We start from the raw sequence: 25,574 nt of genomic DNA, 5'->3' as shown, positions 1-25,574 counted from the left end.
GCAAAAGAGCTTCACTTTAAAGTATTCAATGATATATATCCTTAAAGCAATCTCCTCAGACGAAGATTTAATATAGAAAACAAAAACTGTTCTGTGATGAACACACAGACCACAGATCACCTATTCTTCACTTGTAGATTCAGTAATACTTTCTGGAATGATATGCATGTGTGGCTGGAGCCCAAAGTTCCCTCTCTCCTTCACTTCCCCAACAGAGACATCACATTTGGAATTCTAAGGGAGGATAAGAACTCAGAACTTCTATTGAATACCCTACTTATTCTGGGAAAAACCTTTATCCACAAATGCAAATGTATCAAAACACAACCACTGTTGGCGGTTTGGCAGAGGGAAGTGACAGAGCAGGAAGTAGTCTGGGAGAAATGGAGTTTGATTTTGATCGTGGGGAAGGAGGAAAATGGAGTGGGGTGAGGCGAAATGCTTTAAATGCCAGAAGTATGGTCACATAGCAGCGGTGTGTAAGGGAAAACAAAGATGTGCACAGTGTGCAGGGGTACACGAGTATGGGAAGTGTGAGAGGGGAGCTCAGCCTAAATGTTGTAATTGTGGGGGGGAGCACAGTTCAGGGTACCGTGGATGTGAAGTTAATAAGAGGGCAGTGGAGGTACAGAGAGTAAGGGTGGAGCAAGGGGTCACTTATGCCGAAGCAGCTAGGAGGGTGCAGATCCAACCAGTAAGAGTGAGACAGACTGAAAACAGTACTACGAGGCCATGTGAAGGGTGTAGCACAGGGATGTCAAAGTCAAAATACACAGAGGGCCAAAGAAACAGATTTGCTACAAGCCGAGGGCCGGACTGGTTCAATGTTTATGAAAACATATTTTAATGATTGCACATAGCCTATTTAACTAAGATCTAACACAATGTATATTATTTAATGATTAAATGAACAATCCAACATTATTTTACGGCTCTATCATCAAGTGTAAACATTTTTCAACAGGCACAAAAACAAACTTCCTTCAAAGAAAAAAAGTCCTGTGCTTTAAATTAATAAAGCAATATTTTCTTATGGCTCTGTCAGTAATTAAGGGAAAACATTTTCAACAGGCAAGTTAAGTTCAACTGAAAAATAAATCTAAATAAATAAAATAAATTAAAATACAAAGATCTATAGGACACAGACAAAACAATACTTTCCTTTTTGGGGAGTGGGTAACTGAAAGTTAACATCTGTTCTGGCTGCTGATGAATAATGAAGCCGAGGCCTGTTTGCCGCGCTGCAGTGAGTTGGTGGGCTACCGTTGCATTGTGGGGAATGTAGTATTGGTGTGTGCAAAACACCAGCGGGCGGCTGCAGCCAGTTCTAATACAAATATCATCAATCAAATATCATCCGGGGGGCCGCACATAAATCATTTGCGGGCCGCATCCGGCCCGCGGGCCTTGACTTTGACATATGTGGTGTAGCAGATTGAGGACGGATACCCTGATTGTCAAAAAAACTGACTTTGTATTGTTCATGGTGGAAGTAGTTAATTGTTTGGCACAAACTGAGAGGAAGACGGAAAAAAATAAGATTATAGTCAAGGCTGCAGGGAGGTTCCTGGGAGTAAGAGGACTAGGTCTGGAAAATATAGAGAACATGCTGGGTACTGGGAGTAGTCAATCTCAGTCATGGGGTGAGGAGCCTCCATGGTCTTAAAGATCCTTCAGTGGAATGCCAGAAGCCTTATCTCAAATGGTCAAGAATTTAAACATTTTATATCAACACAATGTGATCAGCCTGACTTGTTATGTGTCCAGGAAACATGGCTGAGGCCCGAGTGGGACTTTGTGTTGCAGGGATATGCAGCTGTCAGGAGAGATCGAGCAGAGGGCAGAGGTAGGGGTGTTGGAATATTTGTACGTGAAATATAGTGTTATGAACTTAGGGAAGGAACAAGAGTCAATCAGGGTGAAAGTATGGACAGAGGAGGATGAGGTAACAATTATTAATTATTATAATCCGTGCCAGAAAATAAGTCTGGATGTATTAAATCAGAATGGTGGGGAGGTGTGGGGCAAGCAGATATGGTGTGGGGATTTTAATGCTCACAGCACACTATGGGGAAGCGTAAATACTGATGCTAATGTTACCTGCATAGAGGAGTTAATAGTAAAGGAAAGGCTAGTGTGTATTAATAATGGGAGAGGTACAAGGTATGACAGTGTAAGGAACACAGAAAGTGCAACTGATTTAACGTTAGTATCACCTGAGCTAGCAAGTGTCACAGAATGGGAGGTGCTCAACACAGTAACAGTGCGCAGTGATCAATATCCGATAATGATTCAAGTGGGAATGAAAGAAGTATGAGGTGTTCAGCGATGGAAATTTGGTAGCGCTAACTGGGATGAGTTTCAGCAGGTATGTGAGGCCAGGTGTGGGGAAATATCCAGAGAAAGTATGGAGGATGTGGACAAATTTAATGCGGAGCTTGTAACAGCAATCATACAGTCAGCAGAGGAGACAATCCCAAAGTGTGGTGGGAGTAGGAAGGAAGGGCTGTGCCATGGTGGGATGAGAGCTGTGGGAGGTGGTAAAGGAGAGAAATAGAGCATTCAGGCACCTGAAGACACTCCACTCAATGGAGACGTTAATTCAGTATAAAAGGGCCGAGGCAGGAGTTAGGAGAAGAATAAGAACAGCAAAAAGGGCATACTGGAGAAAGTATTGTGGCAGTATAGGTAAAGAGACCAAGTTACCAGATATTTGGGGAATGATAAGATGAATGAATGGCATTCGTGGGTTTCGTGAGATTCCAGTACTTCAGGGTGATGGAGCAGTAGCAGTACGGAGAGACTGACTTATATAATGGAAAGCAGAGAGTTGCTCTCTCCATATCAGAGTGGTTTTCGCAAAGGGAGGAATACTATGGACTATTTTGTGTTTGGAGTCAGAAATTAGAAAGGCTCAGGCAAACAAAGAAATGGTTATCGCAGCTATGTTTGATATTGAAAAGAGTATAATATGTTATGGAAAGAAGGTTTGCGGATAAAACTGGAGGCGATGGGTACAGAGGGCAGGGTGTTCAATTGGATTATGGACTTTTTTCAGGGAAGAGTGGTCGAGGTTAAGGTAAAGGAATATCACTCCAGGATGTACCCAGTGTAGAATGGAACCGCACAGGGCAGTGTCTGTAGCCCTATAGTGTTTAATATTATGCAGGTTGATCGGAGTATAGGGAAGTCCCTTTATGCAGATGACGCTGCCCTCTGGGTCAGAGGTCGGAATTTGACATACATGCAAGGGAAAATGCAAAAAGCAATCCAGGCGGTGGAACAGTGGGCAAATAAGTGGGGCTTCAAGATGTCAGTGGCCAAGACTCAGGTAATATGCTTCTCTAAGAGGCATAAGTCATTATCACTAAAACTGTATGATCAGATCCTAGAACAAGCAAGCGTAGTCCGATTCCTTGGGGTCTGGTTTGATGAAAAACTGACGTGGGGTCAGCATATAGGGAAAGTCAAAACAAAATGTAAAAAGATAAATAATCTGCTTAGATGTCTCTCAGGGCAGGACTAGGGGGCGTCCAGAACAACCTTACGCAACATCTACTGGGCTCTTATGAGGGCAGCACCGGATTATGGGTGTTTAGCAAACGTGTCTGCTGCTGAGTGTCACCTGAGGAAGCTGGAGGTGGAGCAATATGCTGTGGAGCCTTCAGAACCTCTCCAACAGCTGCAGTACAGGTAGAGATCCTATCATACTGGGCCAGTCTGCAAGGACATAATGATAGGCATCCAGGAAAGGCGGTCTTGCTTGACTAATTTTATGAGTTTTGGGTGGGTATGCAACAACGGGGCAAAAAGTGCAGGCCTGCAAAATATCCAGTACTGTTTTAGGGGCACATATACATTCCCACCTTGGTCGGTCGTTCCAGCGGAAGTGGATATGAGATTGCAGGGGGAAATTAAAAAGAGACTGAGGCAGGTGTCCATGCCATTTGTAGTGCAGAGGTATCTGGAGAAGAAATGTGTAAATAAAGTAATGGTGTTTACTGATGGGTCCAATGATCCCAAAACTGGGCGAACGGGCGCTGCGGTTCATATCCCAGAGGAGAGGGTCACTATTAAAAAGAGAACTACAGAGGAACTGGCAGTGTACACCACAGAGCTGATAGCCATCATGGTTAGTTTGGAATGGGTTAAAGCAAATGGGCACCGGAGCTCTGTGGTGGCACCAGATAGTGTGGCAGCACTGGCCAGCATCAAATCTGGGAAGTCCTGCAGACAATACATTCTTTGCCGAATATGCAGTATTATTTATGAACTGGACCAGGAGAATATTCAGGTCAGCTTCATCTGGGTCCCAGCACATATGGGTGTGGATGGTAATGAGGGCGAAGATGCAAACAGCAAAGCAGGCAAACAGCAAAACAGGCTCTCAAGTCGCAGTATATACAACTAGATGTGGCATTAAGCAAACCAGAGGCAAAAAGTATAATTAAGAACCATATGCATATAACATGGCAGGAGGTGTGGGATTTTTTTTAGACACAGGTAGGCACCTGTACAACACCCAAAAACAGTTGAGCGGTGGGAGGAGAGTCAGTAGGAGGAGGGAGAAGAGGCGATTATTACTCGGTTGAGAATAGGGCATACAGGACTAAACAAGATATTGAATATGATAGGCAAACATCAAACAGGAAAGTGTGAGTGTTGTGGGGAATTGGAATCTGTAGAACATGTGTTATTGTTGTGTCCAGCATATGAGGAGGAGAAAATAATAAATAAGAAAATAAATAAGAAAAAATAAAGGAGGCAGCAAAGCAAGCAAGGGTATGTTTTTCCTTAGAGACCATCCCCAATGAATCATCCGAGATGTATGGAAGGGTATTGGTATTTTTAAGAGAGACAGGGCTGGAACGAAGGATTTAAATGGGTGTTTTTTGTTTTGTTTTGTTTTTTCGATTTTGTTTCCTGTCACGCTTCTGTTCACACTCCAGTCCAGAGGGTGGCGGTAATGCTCCAGTAAGTTGGTTGCCAACCGCCGTAAAACCAAACAGAAGAAGAAGAAGAAGAAGAAGAAGAAGAAGAAGAAGAAGAAGAAGAAAAAGAAGAAGAAAAAGCGAGAAGCGGATACGACAATTGAGAGAAATGAGATACACCCAATAAGGCGTTAATTCTCGCAGAGCTGTGGATCGAAGCGTCGGGGTCTTGTTGGGTCTTCTGCTCACGCACAATAGCTAAGTTTCTTCGCTTGGGTCACGGAAGGGCTGAATAAAGACAGGTAAGGGAATAGCAATGTTTTACCAGTGACTCTGGCGCCGACGAATGTCGATGAACAAATGCTCATCAACACTGACATTTACAGCCATATGCTGCTACACAGCAAGGAAGTTGTTTGGAACTGTCCCCATTCGTGTCGACAGGATACGTTACCGTATTTTACATCAACTGTGCTGTCAGTTTGTCTTTCTGGTTCAGTTAGACACAGGAGATCGGCACCAGTTGTGTTGGGTTTATGACATTAATACGTATATTTCAGTACCACTAACTGTAATTGTAGATCACTTGTAACTTGACACAGCTGCAGTCAAACTGTGACTTGCTTGTTAATGGCCTTTTTTAATCCTGAGTTGAGCTTCTGACTCTGTAGTACAACATTTGTAATTTGTAATATGTAATTTGTAATGCACCACATATGGACACACCTGTCCACCACCATATTAAAAATATATAAAAACATATGGAACATCTCCAAACTCGTCCGATGGATTGTGGTGACTTGTTTTTTTTTTTTTTTAATAATTCCTCTTTGACCCTGGCTTGAACATATAACAGGGTTCACTTGACCATCCATCATTATATTTTGATATCCTGGACAACCAGTTTAACTCCAGTCACTGAACTACTCCATAACATCTTTGTTTCTCAGTATGCTCGGAGCGGTGGTGGTTGGCATCGGCATAGCTGGACGGGTGAGGATTAGAGACATGTTGGCTCCACTGCCTGGCAGTCATGCTGAGAAACTCGCTGTCAGAGGATTCATATCCAGGTAATACACACAAGCTGCCCATTTTAATTCTACTTGATTCTACACCCTTGCATTTAATGCATACTTACAAACTACCTTAATCTGCTGAACTTTCTTTCCCACTCACTTACATGCGCACACACATGCACACTTACACTACTGCTACTGCACACTGGCTTGCCCCCCCCCCTCCCCACTGTTTCTCTCTCTGTTGACCTTTTTCGTCAACCGTATGTTTTACAAGGTCGGGGTTGGGTTATTTAGGTTTAGGCATGAGGAATGAGTTTGGTTAGGGTAATTTATTTTAAAACCCAAAACAGAAAGCATTTGTTGTGTCAGGATCCAAATGAAAAACCAATTGCAAATGGTCTATTTCAGGTTAGCAATTACTTTTATCATTGCTCCTTTTTCAACTGCAGCATGAAGAGGTCCATGTACCTTTAGCCAATTCTTTGTTTTCTTCAAAACCAAAAAACAGAAGTCACTTTTTTATTTTGTTTTAAACTAGATAGTAAATTAAAAAACATATCACATGGTATATTTGTTTTCAAATGAAGAATGAGAAAACCAAATTCCAACAACAGTCCAATTTTTCATTTTTCTTCTTCTTGGGGCGCCAGTAGGACAGAGGACAGACGAGAAGCACACATGTTAAAAAAAAAGTCCAAATAAAAACCAAGCCATTCTATAAAAGTGTAACATTATGCAAGCACAGGCTTTGTAACGATAGATAGATAGATAGATAGATTCAAACATAGGCTACATAAAAAGATCTTTATTTATTGTTTTTGTTTTTTTTCTATTCATTTATAAATCTATTATTCACTGCATTGCATATCGTGAATTGATACCTAATTAATTACAGTATATGTGGAAGTAGACTGTGTGGTCCTTCCTATAGTGTTGTCTAAACTGACCAGCAAAAATTACGACATGTCACCAAAATATTGACTGTTTCACATAGCAAAAGGCAACCAAATACCTTCAGAGTCTAAGACATGATCAAGGTCATTGTTCATTGTTGTCTACATTATGCAGCCTACACTACAACTTTGATTCTAAGCTGTGATACTATGTTACATAGTAGACAAATTAATGTACCAAGTGGTATTAATCACTATTCCATATTGGTTTGCAGTGGGTAGGCTTTAAAGGATATTCATTTAATCAGCAGCAAAATAATCACAACTGCATAGTGTAGGTATTTTTGTGCATTAGTGGCCTACAGAAGGAGTTTCATTAGTGCACTATAGAGCAGTGCCTTCTAGGCTAATATCCCATTTCTATGCAATTTGTATTGCTAAGGCGTTGTTGCAAAAAAGTCCTCATAATATTTTACTGCACATTACAATACACAAAAATTACTGTAGATGCCACATATGTAGGTTTCTTGCATATTCATGTACTTGGTTTGTATCTGCGTTGGCACTTGGTTGATGGGAGTGTCACTATTGGTGCGTGTACTTTATGGTTTGAAGCATGGTCATTGGGGCCCTGACAGTGGGGGAACACGCAACATGCATCAAGGAAGGGCCCACTGACCTTTAAATATTTTGCTGCAATATTTTGTCAAAATACATATTTGTTAAAACTTTATATAGTATTTCTGCGTCCCATAAAAAAAACTTGGCTTTTAATCTTCCCAATTTTCCATCACATAGCAGTCTACCTTCCCTCCTTATAATGCAAAAAATGGTTAGGTCTGTCATGTAATGGAACTACAGAGCATTTATAGAGTCCTGTGCATCCAGCTGCACATTTCCTGTCTCTGCCCGTGAACTTCTCATAAAAAAACTGCTTGCACTCGACCTTGTCCTAGTAGAAGTTAAATGCTCTCAGTGCTCTCCATAGAGTGCCAGCTGGCCCACAAACTTGACTTTAAGGACATCAATGATTTTGCTTTTTGATTTGATTTTGCCTGACATTTGGAGTTCAGCACTAAATATGCCGCAGCAACAGTAGTCAATAAGAAACTGAAACTAATGAGACCATTTGGACATGGTTTTCCTGTGTGGTAAAGAAAAGGTGAGTTTCATTCATACATTAATTCATTCATGCCATGCCTATTTTGCTATTTTGCTTTAGAACACAACCAGTGCCTGTTTTATGCATACATTTCAAAGATGTATGCATAAAGAAGAAGAAGATGTTTGGTTATAAACAGTAATGAATGTTAAAATGTGTGTCATAATAATGTGTGTATGCCTATGTGTTGGCTGTTTAAGGTCCCAGTATGTATTTTTTTTCATGTAAATCTGACAAAGGTATGTTCAGATCATAAAGTAAGATTTTAATATAAAACAAGACTTAATTAATTCCCAGCTGCGGAAATTCAGGTGTTACAGGCAGCAGGTAATAGCAGTTGGAAAAAAATAGCAACAGAATAGAGAAATACAAAATGCAAAATAAAAGCTTACTATATATGTACATTTTATGCAAAGGGCTATATAAAAGAAAATATATATAAAAAATGTATATTGCCATAAAGAACCATAAGAAATATTGCCACAAATATATACTGCCAAACATTCTATAGAATTAAACAGTTTTTACACAAATTACACATGGGTAGAAATTGCACATGGTGGGTACAGATAAAGTAAGTACATTATTTACAATATTGCACAGTAATAAATATATATGTGTCACAGTAGAATACCAGTATGTATTGATAGGTAGAGTACTCAATGAGAGTGAAAAAACAAGGTAATTTGTGTGCAGTCAGAATATGGACCCAGTGCTACATTAACTGGTGCTGGAGTTGAACACTCTGACAGCTGTTGGTATGAAGGACCTGTGGTAGTGTTCCTTCTTACAGGGTGGATGCAGCAGTCTGTTACTGAAGAAGCTGCTTAGGGCCCCCACTGTGTCATGCAGGGGGTGGGAGGGGTTATCAACTATAGATGTCAGCTTGGCTAACATCCTCCTCTCACCTACATCCTCAGTGGTGTCCAGAGGGCAGAACCACCTCTCCTGACCAGTTTATTTAGTCTCTTCCTGTCCCTCTCAGAGCTTCCACAGCCCCAGCAGACCGTTGTGTAGAACTTTGCAGATGTAACCACAGAGTCATAAAAAGTTTTTAACAGTGTCCAAATACACCAAAGGACCTCAATCTTCTCAGAAGAAAGGCCGAGTCGACTTTTGGCCCACCAGCTGAAATGTAGATCAGCTTATACCACAAAACGATTTTTATCCAAATTGGCTCCTCTCCTTCTTGAAATGTTATAATAATAAATAACCTGGCTCAGGAGGCCTTGCCACACACTCACAGAATCTAATATTACACTTCTATTGAAGCCCACTAAGGATGCAAAGGAGTGTAGCTCACATTGGCCAATATCGCTTTTAAATGGAAATGTAAAGATGCTTACTAAGCTTCTTGCTAGTAGGTTAGATACCCCGGTAGCAGACTAGGGCTGTCAATGAACATTCTAAATTCAAAATTAATATTCAAATTGTAAAACAAAACCACACAATTGATTATAAAAAGTTAATATTTGAATGTGCACTGCCGTTGTGGCTGCATTGAAAGCACTGCATAATGGACAGGAGTCACAAATCCAGTTTCCATTGTCCAGTAATTACTGTTTTTTAATTAATTAATTTTAATTAATACGTTTTTACTCAGAAAATCTGTTAAGTCTCTTAAATCATATTTAAGTCTCTCCTGTCAGAATGTACAATGGAAATAAATCTTGAGTTAGATGTGAAAATATGAAGGATTTACTGCTTCTCTGATGTCTGCCCTCTCGCTCTGTCCCCAGTCGGTGAATTAAGAGTTCATTTCAACTAAACCAGAGTTAGTGATGATTGCTGGAACAGCAACAAGACAAACCAAGAAGGTTTTGAGGAGTTTTATTTTGTTTTAGTCGTTGTCTCCATTTTACATACAAAACATGGAAAAATATAGTCCTTAATCAGATAACATGTGTATGGAATTCCTCCCGTTTGTCTGGGAAACTGAAGTCTTCCGGGTCACGTGGACCTGCACAATTGCACACGCAATGTCACTTTGATTGACATTCAATGTAGGACACGCTGAAATGAGCTTGTCCTTTGTTCATTTTGTAATGTGTAGGTATGTCAATCTTTTAAAGGATGCCTGTGAATATTCTCATTCATCCAGGTCATTGTAAGCTTTAGGGCATTCAATCGTTCGCAACTGGACCTCGTCAGTTTGTCTTAGAAGACGTTTCGCCTCTCATCCGAGCAGGCTTCATCAGTTCGTACGCAACCAGACTAGATAGGACAGCTCTAGTCCAATGCAATGATGTTAGGTTCAAGTATTTATCCCCCGAGTGAGACCAACCCACAAAAACAAGAATGGTATCACTCTATTGTGAGGCAAAACGATCCCCCCATTAAGGCGGGGTGGGGTGCAACCCTTTGGTGTCAACGACAGTCGTTAGCCTCGTTAGTGTCCGATTGTTGTCATTGGGAGGCTCCTTGAGCCATGTGTGAATGGCTTTGTTGTTTGTTTTCAGAGGCTAAATCTTTGAATCTCTTAGGGAGAGATGAAAGGACAGCATTGTATGTGGGAGATAGGTGGTGTCTAAGACCTCCCCCTCTGTTCAGAGATGGTTTTTCAACCTTGACATAGATAGCTTCTCTTACCCCTCTTTCAAACCATCTGTCTTCTCTGTCCAGAATATGCACATTTTTATCCTCAAAGGAGTGTGCTTTCTCCTTGAGATGCAGGTAAACAGCTGAGTCCAGCCCTGAAGAGTTAGCCCTTCTGTGTTGTGCCATGCGTCTGCTCAGTGGCTGTTTGGTTTCCCCAATATACAAGTCTGTGCATTCCTCACTGCACTGGACTGCATACACCAGATTGTTCTTCTGAGTGTGAGGTGTCTGAGAGTGTTCCCAGGTTTGAAATGTACCGGGATGTTGTGTTTGTTGAAGATTCGCCTGAGCTTCTCTGATACACCAGACACATATGGAATGACGATGTTATGTCGTCTGTCCCTCTTTTCTTCCTCTGTCACCCTGTTCTTTCTGGAAGCAGCAGAACTTTTCACAAAAGACCAGCTGGGATAACCACAGGTTTTGAGGGCCCCTCTTAGGTGTTTGTGTTCCTTGTCCCTTGCCTGTTGGCTGGTTGGAACATTATCAGCTCTGTGTTGTAGAGTTCTGATAACACCTAGTTTGTGTTCCAGTGGGTGATGTGAGTCAAAAAGGAGGTATTGGTCTGTGTGAGTAGGTTTTCTGTAAACCCTCAAAAGAGAGAGGCCTAACGACTAACGAGGCTAACGACTGTCGTTGACACCAAAGGGTTGCACCCCAACCCGCCTTAATGGGGGGATCGTTTTGCCTCACAATAGAGTGATACCATTCTTGTTTTTGTGGGTTGGTCTCACTCAGGGGATAAATACTTGAACCTAACATCATTGCATTGGACTAGAGCTGTCCTATCTAGTCTGGTTGCGTACGAACTGATGAAGCCTGCTCGGATGAGAGGCGAAACGTCTTCTAAGACAAACTGACGAGGTCCAGTTGCGAACGATTGAATGCCCTAAAGCTCTTTTAAAGGATGTTTATGTTGAAATAATATAATAATGTATAGTTGATATTTGATTGGTTCAAATCTATATATATTTTTTTTAAGCGAGATTATTCAAACCTAATTTTTTGGCCAATTTCAACAGCCCTACAATGGATGAACCGTAAAAACCACAATTTGAAATATATTTGTTTCTTCATTCAAAATCATTTTTCCATTCAGTACTCTCACAGATGTGGTTCTAGATTGCAGTATAGAGTTACTTTTCCCATTTGACTGTGGTCGACATCTCAAAGAAAAAAGTCACACTGAATCAAATGTAAATGTTTCCTACTACCTCCTACCCTAGCTCAAATTTTCTTCTTCTTGAGGGCATGATTTGTGGTTGTGCTGCAGTGGAAAAATCCCAAGACTCACCAATTCCTCCCCAGCAGTCGTGACACAGGCAGCAGTTTTAGAGCTCTCGGTGCGGCGAGGTTGACGTTGTGTGCAAAACACTTCCTGAGCTATAAGTTGTCCAGCTGTGTAGCCACTACCATGTTAGCAGTGTTATTGATAACTAGTACCATGTCAGTGGTTGTGAGCCCCCATCCCTGTGCGACAGTCCGAAACATCTCATTCATGTTTGCTTCTGTGCGACTTTAATGCATTACTCTAGTTTATAAAACACAAGACTCGAGCTGCCAGCCATCAGTGATTTAGTGAGCGGTAATGGTGACATATGATTGACTTGCTTTTGATGTCCGTGTATCATATGTCGGTGCCGCTCTCAGTGCTTTCTTCAAGGCCTTCACAGTTAATTTAAACACAAGATACTTGTGCTCAAAAAGAGGATTCATTCTCAGTGAAGAACCTTGGAGCTCTAATCTGCCTCTATACCTGCCAAAGAGCAGTGATTCCTAACACGTCTCTGGGGGTCATCAGGTGGAAACCTCCCTTCAACAGTGTTTCGCCTACTTAGTCCCACTACACCTCCAGGAGGTTAGGCAGTGAACTCCGGCGTCCCAGAGTCACCCCCCCTAGTGCCAGTTCACACTGCTCCTACACAATCCAAACAGCACCGCCACGTTCAACTGACCCAGAGATGCTCCAGGTAGTGGCCAGTACCGATGCTACCATTTAACTATTGCTAATGCTAATGCTAACCGCTAGGAAGAACAGAAGAAGACAATACAGTTCCGATGCTACCATTTAGCTAATGTTACGTGCTAACCGCTACCTGCTAAGAGGAACAGAAGAAGACAATAAAGCTAGATTCACCTATACTGTTAATGTTAATTGCTAGCTACCAATACTAACTGCTAAGATACTATCATACTCTCACCGCTTTAGCTATTGTTAGCTGCTACAATGCTACCACAGGCCTAGATGCCACATGTAACTGCCGATTGCCACACTACCATCATCTACCCCTGCCTCTCACCAACTGCACCAAGAAAAAGCGGGGTGGGAATACAAACCCTGGTTCGGGTAGGGGATAGAAAATAAAGAGGTAGAGTCAAAAGATGAAAGTAGGGATTGGATACAGACCCTTGTTCGGGTAGGGGGTGGAAAATTTAGAAGGTGCTGAAGGTGGAGGCCTTAAACCACAGACTAGATTTAACAGCCTCTTCTAACATTTCCTTCAAGAAGCAGCAAACCCTACCATTTCCTTCAAAAAGCAAACAGAGCAGGAAAACAAACCCTAACATTTCCTTCAAGAAGCAAACAAAACAGGAAAACAACCAAAAAGATCAAAAAACAAGCCAACTCTGTGTCTTACCACGCAAACTCACCTGAACAGGCCGCATGGTCCCAAAGAGAGACTCTAGCTGGCCACACCCCCACCTTATCTAAACTTCCTGGTTCTCTTCCTATTGGCAGAGCGAGAAGATGGGGCGGGGAAAGCAGAGCAGAGGAGAGGTGTCTTGTTCAGACTTTAACCTCTTCTCTTGCCGGGTTAGGCATGCATGTCCTCTGCCCCCCCCCCCCCATGCACTCCCAGCTCCCTCAACAGTGAAACAGCTGACCCTGCAACAAAACCTCTACACCCCACTTCAACCGGACAGACCCTGGTCTTCCATCCCCTCTGCTCAGATTCTGTCTTTAAATCTGCATACTTAGTCTTCTTCCTTTCATAAGCTGCCTCCACTGAATTTTCCCAAGGGACTGTTAACTCAATAAAATACACAGTCTTTTTACTCATGGACCATAAGACAATGTCTGGCCTCAGATTACTATAAACTATTTCCTGGGGCACAACTAGCTTTCCTCCCAAGTCGACCTGCATTTGCCAATCATCAGCCCCTACCAGGCAGCCACCTACCTGCTTTCTCCCTGACTTAGCAGCTCTATTTTTCTCCCCCTCTCGAACAAACTGCACATCTAACCTCTCCTTTCTAGAACTTCCAGAATTCACCTGCTTCCTTCTCTCCTCAATGCCTGCGGCTAAGCTTCTCAGCACCTGATTATGCCGCCATGTATACCGGCCTTGTGATAAGCTAATTCTACAACCTGACAAAATGTGCTTTAAACTTGCTGTACCTGAGCAGAGTGGGCACGATTGATCGCCCTGTACCCAGAGACTTAGGTTCTGCGGGGTTGGCAACACATCGTATGTCGCCCCTATCAGAAATTTAATACGGCCTTCCTCCATATTCCACAGGTCCCTCCAACTAAGTTTCCTCTTCTCAACACCTTCCCAATTCAACCATTGTCCCTGTTTGGCTTGACCAACTGCTTTTGCCCCTCTTAACAACTCCTCCTGCCTACGCACCTGTTCCACTACAAGCTTTCTTTTCTCCTTTAGACCTGCTTTATTCCACACTGGTTTGCCTGGGCCAAGCCCCAAGCCTCCCCGGCCAAATTGAACATTTCCTACTATTTCTGCATGCCTAAGAGCTGCCTCTGCCTCCTGCACTGCTGCCCTTGGGTTCCATTTCCTCCCCCCAGAAGGATTCGGAACCACATTGCTAACTAACATGTCCTTACTCCCAGATAATAAAAGTTCTGTCCTAACCTTAGTGCATTTAAACTCCTCTGTTAGACTGGATACTGGCAGCTGAAGCATTCCTTTCCCATACAAAGCTACATTGCTTAAGCACCTGGGAGCACCCAACCATTTTCTAATATAAGAGCTAACTAGCCTTTCCATTCTCTCTGCTACAGATAATGGGACTTCATATACTGACATTGGCCACATTAACCTAGGATACAAACCAAACTGCAAGCACCACAACCTCAGTTTTCCTGGGAGCCCTGATTTATCTATTCTCTCCAGCCCTTCTGCAACATCCTTTCTAAATTGCACAACCTGTTCAACATCATTCAGGTCCACATTGTACCACCGTCCTAGACTCTTAACTGATTTCTCCCTAATTGTTGGGATTTCCTCACCATCTATAGCAAACTTTCTATCACTTACTTTCCCTCTGTATATTGAAATACTCCTTGACTTACTAGGCTTAATCTTCATACTAGCCCACTTGAGATTCTGATTGACTTTATCTAACAACCTCCTTGTACATGGCACTGTTGAAGTTAGCAGTGTCATATCATCCATATAAGCCCTAATTGGTGGAAGACGCATTCCATTCTGCCGTCTCTCTCCACCTACGACCCACTTGGAAGCCCTAATAATTACCTCCATAGCCATTGTGAAAGCTAGCGGGGACACTGTACATCCTGCCATAATACCAACCTCCAATCTTTGCCAGCCTGTTGTGAGCTCTGCGATACTTGCACACAGTCTGATGTCTTGGAAATATGCTTTCACCAAGTTAACAACTATCTCCGGCACTTTAAAGTAGTCAAAGGAACTCCAAATAAGGTTATGTGGCACTGACCCAAACGCATTAGCCAGATCTAAAAATACAACATTCAAGTCTCTTTTCTCCCTCTTAGCTGTCTGAATCTGATGCCAAATCATGCTAGTATGCTCTAAGCATCCCGCAAATCCTGGTATCCCTGCTTTTTGCACTGTCGTATCTATCATACCATTCCTTTCTAAGTATTTAGCCAGCCTCTGTGCTACGATACTAAAGAAAATCTTTCCCTCAACATTTAGGAGAGAAATCATCCGAAACTGGCTAAGGTCCGATGACTCCTTCTCCTTAGGGATGAAGACACCTCCTGCCCTGCGCCATGCTCTTGGAATACTTTGTTTCTCCCAAACTATTCTCAGGTATCTCCATAGTGTCCTTAAGATGCCAGGTGCACTCTTATAGACACGGTAGGGGACTCCATTAGGCCCTGGGGCCGAAGAAGCCTTTGCACGCCTAACCACCTCCACCACTTCTCTCCACCTAGGTGGGCTCACATCTCCTGCTCCACTTCCCCTAATGGTGGCATGTCAGGTGGAAGACCTATGTTCCTATTCTCCTTTGAATCTGAATACGTCGACTTCAAATACTGTTCAATCTCTGATTTCGTTGCCTTAAGTTGCCCTCCTTTTTCTTGATTAAACAAGCCTTTCACAAAATTAAAGGGGTTCCTAAAAAATGCTGACCTTGCACGTTCCTTCTTCTTTCTCTTCTCCCTAAGGTGTTCTGCCCTTCTGAGTACTGCTAACCTGCTTCTCAGTTCCTCCTGCAACACCTTAATTCCCTCCCTTTCTTCTTCTGTCGCCTTCCTCCACTGCTTTCTTAACTGCCTCCTTTCCTTTACTAACTTCTCTATTTCTCTTTGCCGCCTAGACTTGCCGACCTGCACCCTCTCGCCTTTCCTTTTGACAAGCACCCCAAATCTCTCTCGACCATAGGAGTAGATCACATCTCCAATTTTATCCAATTTCTCCACTACATCTCCTCTAAGCCTGCTTAATATGACTGATAAATCTCTATCAACTGCCTCCCACTCTTTGCTATCATTAGCCCTCGGCCACCTAACTCTAGCTTTCTGCTCCATGCTTCTCTCCTTGGCTGGCCTGTTGCCCTCAACACCAACTGCATCCCCTCTCCGTACCTCCTCCTCTCCAGGGATAGTGTTACTGATATCCTGCGAACTGTGGTTTTCTACCTGTCGCTGGACTTCATCCGACTGATTCGACTGACTTCTCAAGAAATACTGGTCGATGCGGCCACTCTGCCCTTCCACCGCTAAACACTTCCTCCTTCCCTGATGAGTTCTAAGGCCTCGGATTGATGTTATTTTCTGCCAGCCACATGGGCAAACTTGAAGCTTCTTATCCTCTGCTGCACAACTTTTGCTCTCCTTAGTTGCCTTCCCTGTCACCTGAGTACTGCTACCTCTGGCCCTAAGAGATGGCCCTAAGACAACATTTAATTCAGTTTCTTGGTGAGGCTGAGGCACCGCTTTCTCAGTAAAAACACGATGACATGGTGTAATATAGCTGGGCTCAATTGTGTGCATCATGTACTGAAAGCCTACATTATCAACGATGCTGAACGGACGCAGGACTTTTGAAATGAAATACACTATGGACTGAGTTATTTTCTTTGCCCGTTCAAAGTTGGCTGGAAGTTTAGAACATTGCTGCAGTTTGTTGAAGGGCTTGCAGCCAGTGGGGGTTGTTGTTCCAAATCTATCTCTGGATATCACATGTCCAAATGATTGCCTTCATTGCAGAAGGGGCAGGTTGTATTTGTTTTTAATATCTTTCCCCAAAAGCTAACTGTCCTGTTATGTTGCGGGTCAAATTGACCCATTTTAAAGTAAAAAAAAAAAGAAAATAAGTTGTATTTTTTGGTATGAAACTTCTTCTGCTTGGCTTAATAAGTGTGATAAAAATATAAAATTAAAAATGGTTCCTTTCACATTTTGCATCCAAATGAGGAAACTGCTATTCATATTCCTCAAAGCAAGACATTCACATCAAAAAATAGTGAAATACAGTGGTCTTCATTACCAAATATATGCCAGACAAAGCTGTCTGAAGAAAACTAAAGACAGTGCCAGGGCCCACAAGGATGGCAGTGACTCGTGTGACAGACATGTAGTCAGCTTTTGGGCTGGTCATGCCCAACTCAATACAGAAAATCATTCTCGAAATGACTAATCTAGAAGAAAGGCGTGTTTGGGGGACAAGTGAAGGAAGCTGGATAAAATGCTTATTTGGGGGTCCTCATCCTGGCTGGATGGATGAATCAACAGCCAATCTGTTGGATGCAGAGACAATGTCTCTGGAAACTTTTATATTTTCTCTAGAGTAATTTGATTTGATAATTGAGAGACAAGCTGGCAGCTATTAGGACAGTGTGGGACAAGTGGGTAGAGCAACTTCCACTGCTCTATAACCCAGCATGTGATGCAAACACAAGCTATGCATTGAACATTCAGGGTTACACTGGCTACACTATCTTGTTCATTTGTGATTCAAAAACAAATTGAGTTAATAATGAGATATAAACAATGTTTAGATAGATAGATAGATAGATAGATACTTTTTTAATCTCCAAAGAAAAATTTACATTTCCAGCAGCTCAAAAGGTGGTAACACAAAGGCATGCAAAAAAGAACAACTTTCAAGTAAGGAGGCAAAAATACAATACAAAATACCAACTAACAATATAAGAAAAAAAATAGTGAGATAAAATACAGAACTAAGTTATACAAGATAGACATCTGGCGGTTAAATGTGAGTGCAGTCGTGCAGTTGTGCAAAATAACAGTCTGCAACAGTCGGTTTGTCCACACTTGGGTCCAGCATATAGATGTATGTGTGATAAAGTCCAGCATATAGATGTGTGTGTGATGGAGTCCAGCATATGGATGTGTGTGTGATAAAGTGCGTGTGTCTATGCTGTGTGGTGTAGGTGTGTAGTGGGTTCGGAGTTGTTGTGTTGGTTATTGTTTTTGTCACCCTCCCCGAGAGGTGTTGAAGAGCCATACGGTGTGGGGGAGGAACGATCTCTTCAGTCTGTCAGTAGAGCAGGACAATGACAGCAGTCTGTCACTGAAGCTGCTCCTCTGCCTGGAGATGTTGCTGTGCAGTGGGTGATCAGGATTGTCTATTATGGACAGGAGCTTGTTCAGTGTCCGTTGCTCTGCCACAGATGCCAGACTGTCCAGCTCTGTGCCAACGACAGAGCCTGCCTTCCTCACTAGTTTGTCCAGGCGTGCTGCGTCCTTTTTCTTTAAGCTGCTTCCCCAGCACACTACTGCGTACAGAAGGGCACTCGCTACCACAGACTGGTAGAAAATCTGCAGCAAGTTTTTGCAGATGTTTATTGGGATTTTTTGGTTTCTGACAATTTTGGATAATTAAATATCAAATTGACCGAGGAACATCATTGCTGTCCCGACAAACGAATAGGACAAACATGCTTTGGAAGAGCAAGAATAGTAGCTCAGGAAAAAAGAAGACCAGCTTCACTAGGAGACTGAAATAGCTATCAATAACTAGAATAAAAGTGTAAAGAGCCTCTGAAGGCTCTCCAGTGCCTAGTGCTATGCTTGGTAGATCAGATGGGATGAATTTGATTTCGGAGAGAGAGCAAAGGAAAGGTCAGCACCTTGAATGCCGATGAGAAAAACATTTGTTTCTGTGAGAGTTGGGCAGCCATCTCATGAAATTTCTGCAGGTTACAGACTGCATCCACATTTGCTGGATGCAAGATATAAGGTGAGAAATGTGGAGGTGAATTCTCAAGCCATATTGTTCAGATGCAACAATGTGGAATTGAGGGTACTCAAGCATGTCCTCAGTTTGAGTTACAACTGGACTACTCTGCACCTTCACAGGTGGTGCAGAATTATTAGGCAAGTTGTATTTTTGAAGATTGATTTTATTATTTAACAACAATTATGTTCTCAATCAACCCAAAAGACGCATAATATCAAAGCTGAATATTTCTGGAAGTTGGAGTGGGGCTTTTTTAGTTTGGGCTATCTTAGGAGGCTTAGTGTGTGTGCAGATAACTTTTACTGTGCAGAATTAATAGGCAACTTAATAAAAACCAAATATATACCCATCTCACTTATTTATTTTCACCAGGTAAACCAATATAACAACTGAGAATATACAAATAAACATTTCTGACATTCAAAAAACAAAACAAAATCAATTCAGTGACCAATATAGCCACCTTTCTTTACGAGGACACTGAAAAGCCTTCCATCCATAGATTCTGTCAATTTCTTGATCTGTTCATGATCAACATTGCGCGCTGCTGCAACCACAGCCTCCCAGACACTGCTCAGAGAGGTGTACTGTTTTCCCTCCCTGTAAATCTCACGTTTTATGAGGGACCACAGGTTCTCTATGGGGTTCAGATCAGGTGAACAAGGGGGCCATGTCATTAATTTTTCTTCTTTTAGACCTTTACTGGCCAGCCACACTGTGGTGTATTTGGATGCGTGTGATGGAGCATTGTCCTGCATGAAAATCATGGTCTTCTTGAAAGATGCCGACTTCTTCCTGTACCACTGCTTGAAGAAGGTGTCTTCCAGAAACTGGCAGTAGGACTGGGAGTTGAGTTTCACTCCATCGTCAACCCGAAAAGGTCCCACAAGCTCATCTTTAATGATACCAGCCCATACCAGTACCCCACCTCCACCTTGCTGGCGTCGGAGTCGGAGTGGAGTTCTCTGCCCTTTACTGATCCAGCCACGGGCCCATTCATCTGGCCCATCAAGACTCACTCTCATTTCATCAGACCATAAAACCTTAGAAAAATCAGTCTTAAGATATTTCTTGGCCCAGTCTTGACGTTTTATCTTGTGTTTCTTGTTCAATGGTGGTCATTTTTCAGCAGTCCTTACCTTGGCCATGTCCCTGAGTATTGCACACCTTGTGCTTTTTGACACTCCAGTAACGTTGCAGCTCTGAAATATGGCAAAACTGGTGGCAAATGGCATCTTTGCAGCTTCACACTTGATTTTCCTCAATTCACGGGCAGTTATTTTGCGCCTTTTTCGTTCAACGCGCTTCTTGCGACCCTGTTGGCTATTTGCCATGAAACGCTTGATTGTTCTGTGATCGCGCCTCAAAAGCTTGCTAATTTCAAGACTGCTGCATCCCTCTGCAAGACATCTCACAATTTTAGACTTTTCAGAGTCCGTCAAATCTCTCTTCTGACCCATTTTGCCAAAGGAAAGGAAGTTTCCTAATAATTATACACACCTGATATAGGGTGTTGATGCCATTAGACCACACCCCTTCTCATCACACAGCTGCACATCACCTGATATACTTAGTTGGTAGTAGGCTTTCAACCCTATACAGCTTGGAGTAGGACAGCATGCATAAAAAGGATGGTGCTCAAAATACTCATCTGCCTAATAATTCTGCACACTGTGTAATGCAAGGCAGTACTGATGGTCATCTAATAACAGTCTTGGAAAAACAAATTAAATTAAATTCTTGCCAGTTGAGCAGCAGTCTCCTTCCTTCCTAGACAGGACATTTAGATTTCTGATTCATTTCAGATTTTTGATGGGGACCCTTTACAGTATCAAACCTTCATGAGGGCCTTTGAACACAACATTGAAGAGAGGACTCACAGTGCTAAAGACTGCTTATACTTTTCTGGAGCAGTCCACCAGCGAGCTTATCAGAAAGTGTCAGTGCACGCCTCATTATTAGGGATATGACAAAGCAAAATTTTTAATGCAAGAACACTGGCAATTCACCGAAAATCACTTCTGCCTAGATGGAGAGAGTTTTCACAAGGCCAGTGATGAAATCTGAGAATGTGAAAACCCTGTAAGCATATAGCTTCTTTTCAAGATTCAAGATTTCTTTATTGTCATTGAGCATGGACATGTCAATGAAATTTGCAGTGCAACCCCCGTGCTAGAAACAAGATAATAAAAAGATGAGAAAGATTAGAAAGAATAAAATTAAGATACGGTAGGTGTGTAGCTTCTCTGCTACCTGATGTGTCGAAGCGGGCAAAGAAGCAGCTTAAGGTGTCAGGCATGGTGGGGTCATGGCTGGCAAGCTGAGTGTTAGGCTTGTAGTCTGTCACGGTTCTGATGCCTCTCCACATGTTCTGTGGGTGTTGTTATTGAAGTGATCAGCAGGGACTGCACTGTGCTGTCCAGTGCGGTCCCTGCTGAAGTGCCGTCCTGCTTTTCGCAGGAATGCTGCAATATCATGTGGGATATTATGTCCATGCATGAGTTTGATGTCCCTGTTAACATGCAAATCATGAAAAAAACTACCTCAGAGATAACTCAGAGAGAGATAGAGAAATGTCACCTGTGATCTGCACATAAGAAAAAGCATGACCAAGCAAAGGCATGAAAAAGCACACGCACAAATTAGAAATATTGCATCCCCCACTGATTTGACGCCTCCGACTGAAGTGCAGACTCTGATTCCACTCATGATTTGTGTACAGTCCTAATGTACTGCATGGCTGTTGGATTAGACTGCATTAGTTTTTGCTATTAAACTGAGTGTCCATTTTAATTTTCGTCAATTACAGTAGTTGTCCCCAGCCTTTTTATCACTGTGGACCGGTCAACGCTTGGCAATTTTACCGCAGCCCAGGAGGGGAGGGGGTGCATATAGATTGTTTATATTATAAACAATATTATATTATAAATATAATAATAAACGTAAATCCACTGTGTACTCATTTGCAACTTTATTAGCAGCTTCCTCGTAACGTTGTGCCAACAACATAACATGAGTATAACATCAAAGTGTTTGGTAACATCCTCTCTGCCCCCTAAATAAATTAGAAATAAAATGTGGAAAAATAAATAAATGACAAGAACCAGCAATTCCACATTTCTTTCTCTATTATCTAAATATACCTACACAACATTTTTCTTTTTTTTATTATAAAACACTTCATGAATGTTATTTTTCAACAGCTGAAATACAGTTTCCAGTTTGAACCGTCAGATAAGGCTCTTTTTAGCTTAACTGTTACTTGTTTTCAGTGCAGCTTCACAGCTCGAGGCATGCAGAATGGCTTCATCAAAATCTATATCGTCTTTCATGACAGTGTCTTTTATCAGAGCGGTGTTCTTATCAGTATCATTCTGATAGATGTTCTTGTCAACAGGAGAAGCCTGGACACTCACCAGGGAGTGAGTCAGATATCAGTAGAAGAGGCTGTGAGCAGACAAGACATTCATGTGGCGTTCATCTGCACTGAAAATGAATCGCATGCGGACAACATCAGGTAATGTGCGTGACAAGCAACTACAAAACAGTTTCTGCCACATTGAATACGTCAGTGAATAAATCAATGAATTAACTCAAAATGAAAGGAAAACCCACCAGAAAGCATTTTAGAATGGTGTTGGGCCATCAGTCCTGGCCATATTTCAGAATGCATTTCAGTCACTGAGTAGCCACTGGTAGTAAAAAGATGAAGGAGGCATAGGTCGTCTTCTGGCCACCAGCGGCAGTACAGAGCTCACTCGCTGAGCAATACTCCAGTTGATAAGTAAGAACAAAATCCTACCTCTTGTACTAGCTTAAGAGAATAAAATAATGGGATGCACTTAATTTGCGAAATTACATTTTATTCTAACATATCTTCTCATTTTCAGTGCATATTGTACAAAGAAAGTTCACGTCAGTCACGTTACCTTGAAATGTCATAATTACAAGCATAACAAAGCAACAGACTGAGCTAACAGCTGTTGTGTTTCTAAGTCATGAAAGGAACAAGACTTTAGTCTGCTCATTTTAGCTCCAGTTTTAGAAAACAGATTGATCCCGGTTCAGTCTGTGAAGTTAATTCCAGACACAGTAAGCCATGCTTTCCTAAGCCATCTTCATGAAACATGTCTTTGGTTTTGGCAGCAGAAAGCAGCTATTTCCACTGAAAAAGCTCAGATAAATCCTCTGGACACCACCTGCTCAGCGCTGATACTGGACTTAAATTCATAAGGTGGCCAGAGAAACAACTCGGAATCATTGCTAATCTTGCTCTGTGTCTGCTGGATGTGTAAATAGGCAACTGTTTGTAACTTTATAAGGTACTGACATGCCACATGTTGTGGAGAGATTTTTATGTCACCATGTGTCAACGGACACGATATAACTTAATGGCTCTGTCCTCTAAACTTTTTTATAAATCCGTTTCCCTTTATGGAGAAACAGAATGCACAGTTTTAGAGTTTCTAAGCAGAATTACTGTATTGACCAAGAAAACTCCCTTCTCTTATCTCATCAGGACTTTTCTGCAGGCAGGTAAACATGTTTGTGTCGAATATCCCATGACCATGAACTACATGGCTGCTGTGGAGCTCTGGGATTTTGCCCAGGAAAAAGGTGATATTAATGTATAACATTGTGTAAGTACGACATGTCTGCAGGTCAGGAGGAGCAGTTTACTATTCAACATGAACAGCATCTTTCACTATGAGGAAAATGTCAGGGTAAAGATTCAGTGCTCCTGATTACACTAAATGACTACTAAATCCTCAAATCAATGCTCTGTACCTTTCATCAGCTCTGGGCATTTTTGCAAAAACACATAGGCCAAACTAACAATTTGTGCATCACATTCTACTACCACAGTTAACATTTGTGTGTGTGTATGTGGTCAGGACTGATTCTTCATGAGGAACACATCGAGCTACTGACAGAAGACTACAAAGAACTGAGGAGAGAGGTAGAGGGAAAAATCCTGCAAGAAGGTGCACTTCATTTTACTGGTAAGAGACAGTGGTGTGTATCTCTGTGGTGACAAACGTACCTCTCAGTTTTTAAAATAAGCACTGAAAGTATTTTTTATTAGTTTAATTTTAGAGTATGTCTTAAGTTTTGTGGTGTTGTCTACTTCATAAAATGACAGTCTAATGTGGAAAGTTGTCTGAAAAAGCTGTCTGGAAGAAAATATGTTTTAGGGTTGAAACTCACAATATGTCTATAAGGGCATAGTAATAATGTGTGTACTGTAATTTGTTCAAGGTGGAGCTCTGAAGCCCGGATTTGGTTTTCCAGCATTCACTGGCATTGCTCGCCTCACCTGGTTGGTTGAGTTGTTTGGTGAGCTTTCAGTAACTGCAGCAACCATTGAGGAGGACTCCGGTAACAGCTACAGCAAGATGACTGCAAAACTGAAAACATCTGAAAACAAGTGAGAGAGGATTATGTCTACCACAGCAATAACAAAGTTCTTCACATGTGATCATTCATTGGGGAGTGGCCAGATTAACAACATGTTTAAAGGCCAGTTTTGTAGCCACTGTTGGTTGTCATGACAGTTAAGAGAGCACTGATGTGCATACAGGTAAATTATACAGGGAGAATTTAAGAAGCATGGAAAGATTAATTAAAATCTGTGTCCTTAGACCTCTGATGTGGATTGAGGAACGGGGACCAGGCCTCCCCAGGTGCAGGAACATCAACTTTCGCTTTGACTCCTGCACTCTGACCCAGATCCCTTCCGCATCCAAAGAGGCTGTGGGCCTTTTCATGAAGGACCTGATTCACTTCTCTGCCAAGCTGGCAGGCCAAGTGAGTTCCGAGGAGCTCCAGAAAGAGAAAAACAGGATTCTACACTGCTTGAAGCTGGCTGAGAAGATACAACAACTTTGCCAAAATTAAAAGGGAACTCTCTAGTTTATGATAATCATAAATCTTAATCTTATTCAAACATTAATTTCTAATTATTTTTCATCATCATGCCCTTAAGGTTTTGTATTGCGAAATGTAAGAACTTATTATTTTATCACACCAGAGGGAATTACTGTTTGAAAGATGAGTCATTGAATAATATATAATAATACATTCTAACATGATTAGCACATATTAAGACATGGGCGCCTGAAAGTAGAATATTGTGGCTACTGGAAAGATCATATAGAACAGCTGTCCAGCATCCAGCAAAGATTCAGTAGGCTGCACCTGGAATGACTGTTGTTGATGGAAGGTATTGTTTTTCTTTTTTTAAAAAAACATTTGAACTTATAATTAAAAGGAAAACTTGGCAACACTAGCTGACTTACTGGAAGCCTTTTTCATTTAGTCTACATGTTTAAATATGTAATCAAAACCCAACAGAGGGCCCGTTAGCCTGGTCAGTACTTTGAAGAATTGAAAAGGTGAATTGACCTAAGATTTAGTGGGGAAAACCAGAGTAGCATTTTACAGAACACTGTGTAGACTGCAAAGTAACACAATGTGTGAAACATCTCTCCTGGGACTCCACATAGAAGGCGACTGCACATCTGTGAATCTCT

General features: G+C 41.9%; 1 protein-coding gene across 1 annotated transcript; it reads left to right on the top strand.

Moving 5' to 3' along the window:
- Window positions 1-5,037: 5,037 nt before the first annotated feature.
- blvra (biliverdin reductase A) lies at window positions 5,038-25,330 on the top strand. The gene is made up of 7 exons (XM_041948332.1): window positions 5,038-5,233; window positions 5,882-6,001; window positions 22,439-22,558; window positions 23,561-23,658; window positions 23,937-24,044; window positions 24,301-24,469; window positions 24,684-25,330. The coding sequence occupies exons 2-7, from the start codon at window positions 5,883-5,885 to the stop codon at window positions 24,937-24,939; spliced, it is 870 nt and encodes a 289-aa protein (XP_041804266.1). The 5' UTR covers window positions 5,038-5,233; window position 5,882; the 3' UTR covers window positions 24,940-25,330.
- The last annotated feature ends 244 nt before the right edge of the window (window positions 25,331-25,574 follow it).

Source organism: Chelmon rostratus, chromosome 12 (assembly GCF_017976325.1).
Source record: "Chelmon rostratus isolate fCheRos1 chromosome 12, fCheRos1.pri, whole genome shotgun sequence".
In the NCBI taxonomy this organism is placed as follows: domain Eukaryota; kingdom Metazoa; phylum Chordata; class Actinopteri; order Chaetodontiformes; family Chaetodontidae; genus Chelmon; species Chelmon rostratus.
Note: the sequence above shows the minus strand (reverse complement) of the source record. Positions and strands in the feature narration are given on the sequence as shown.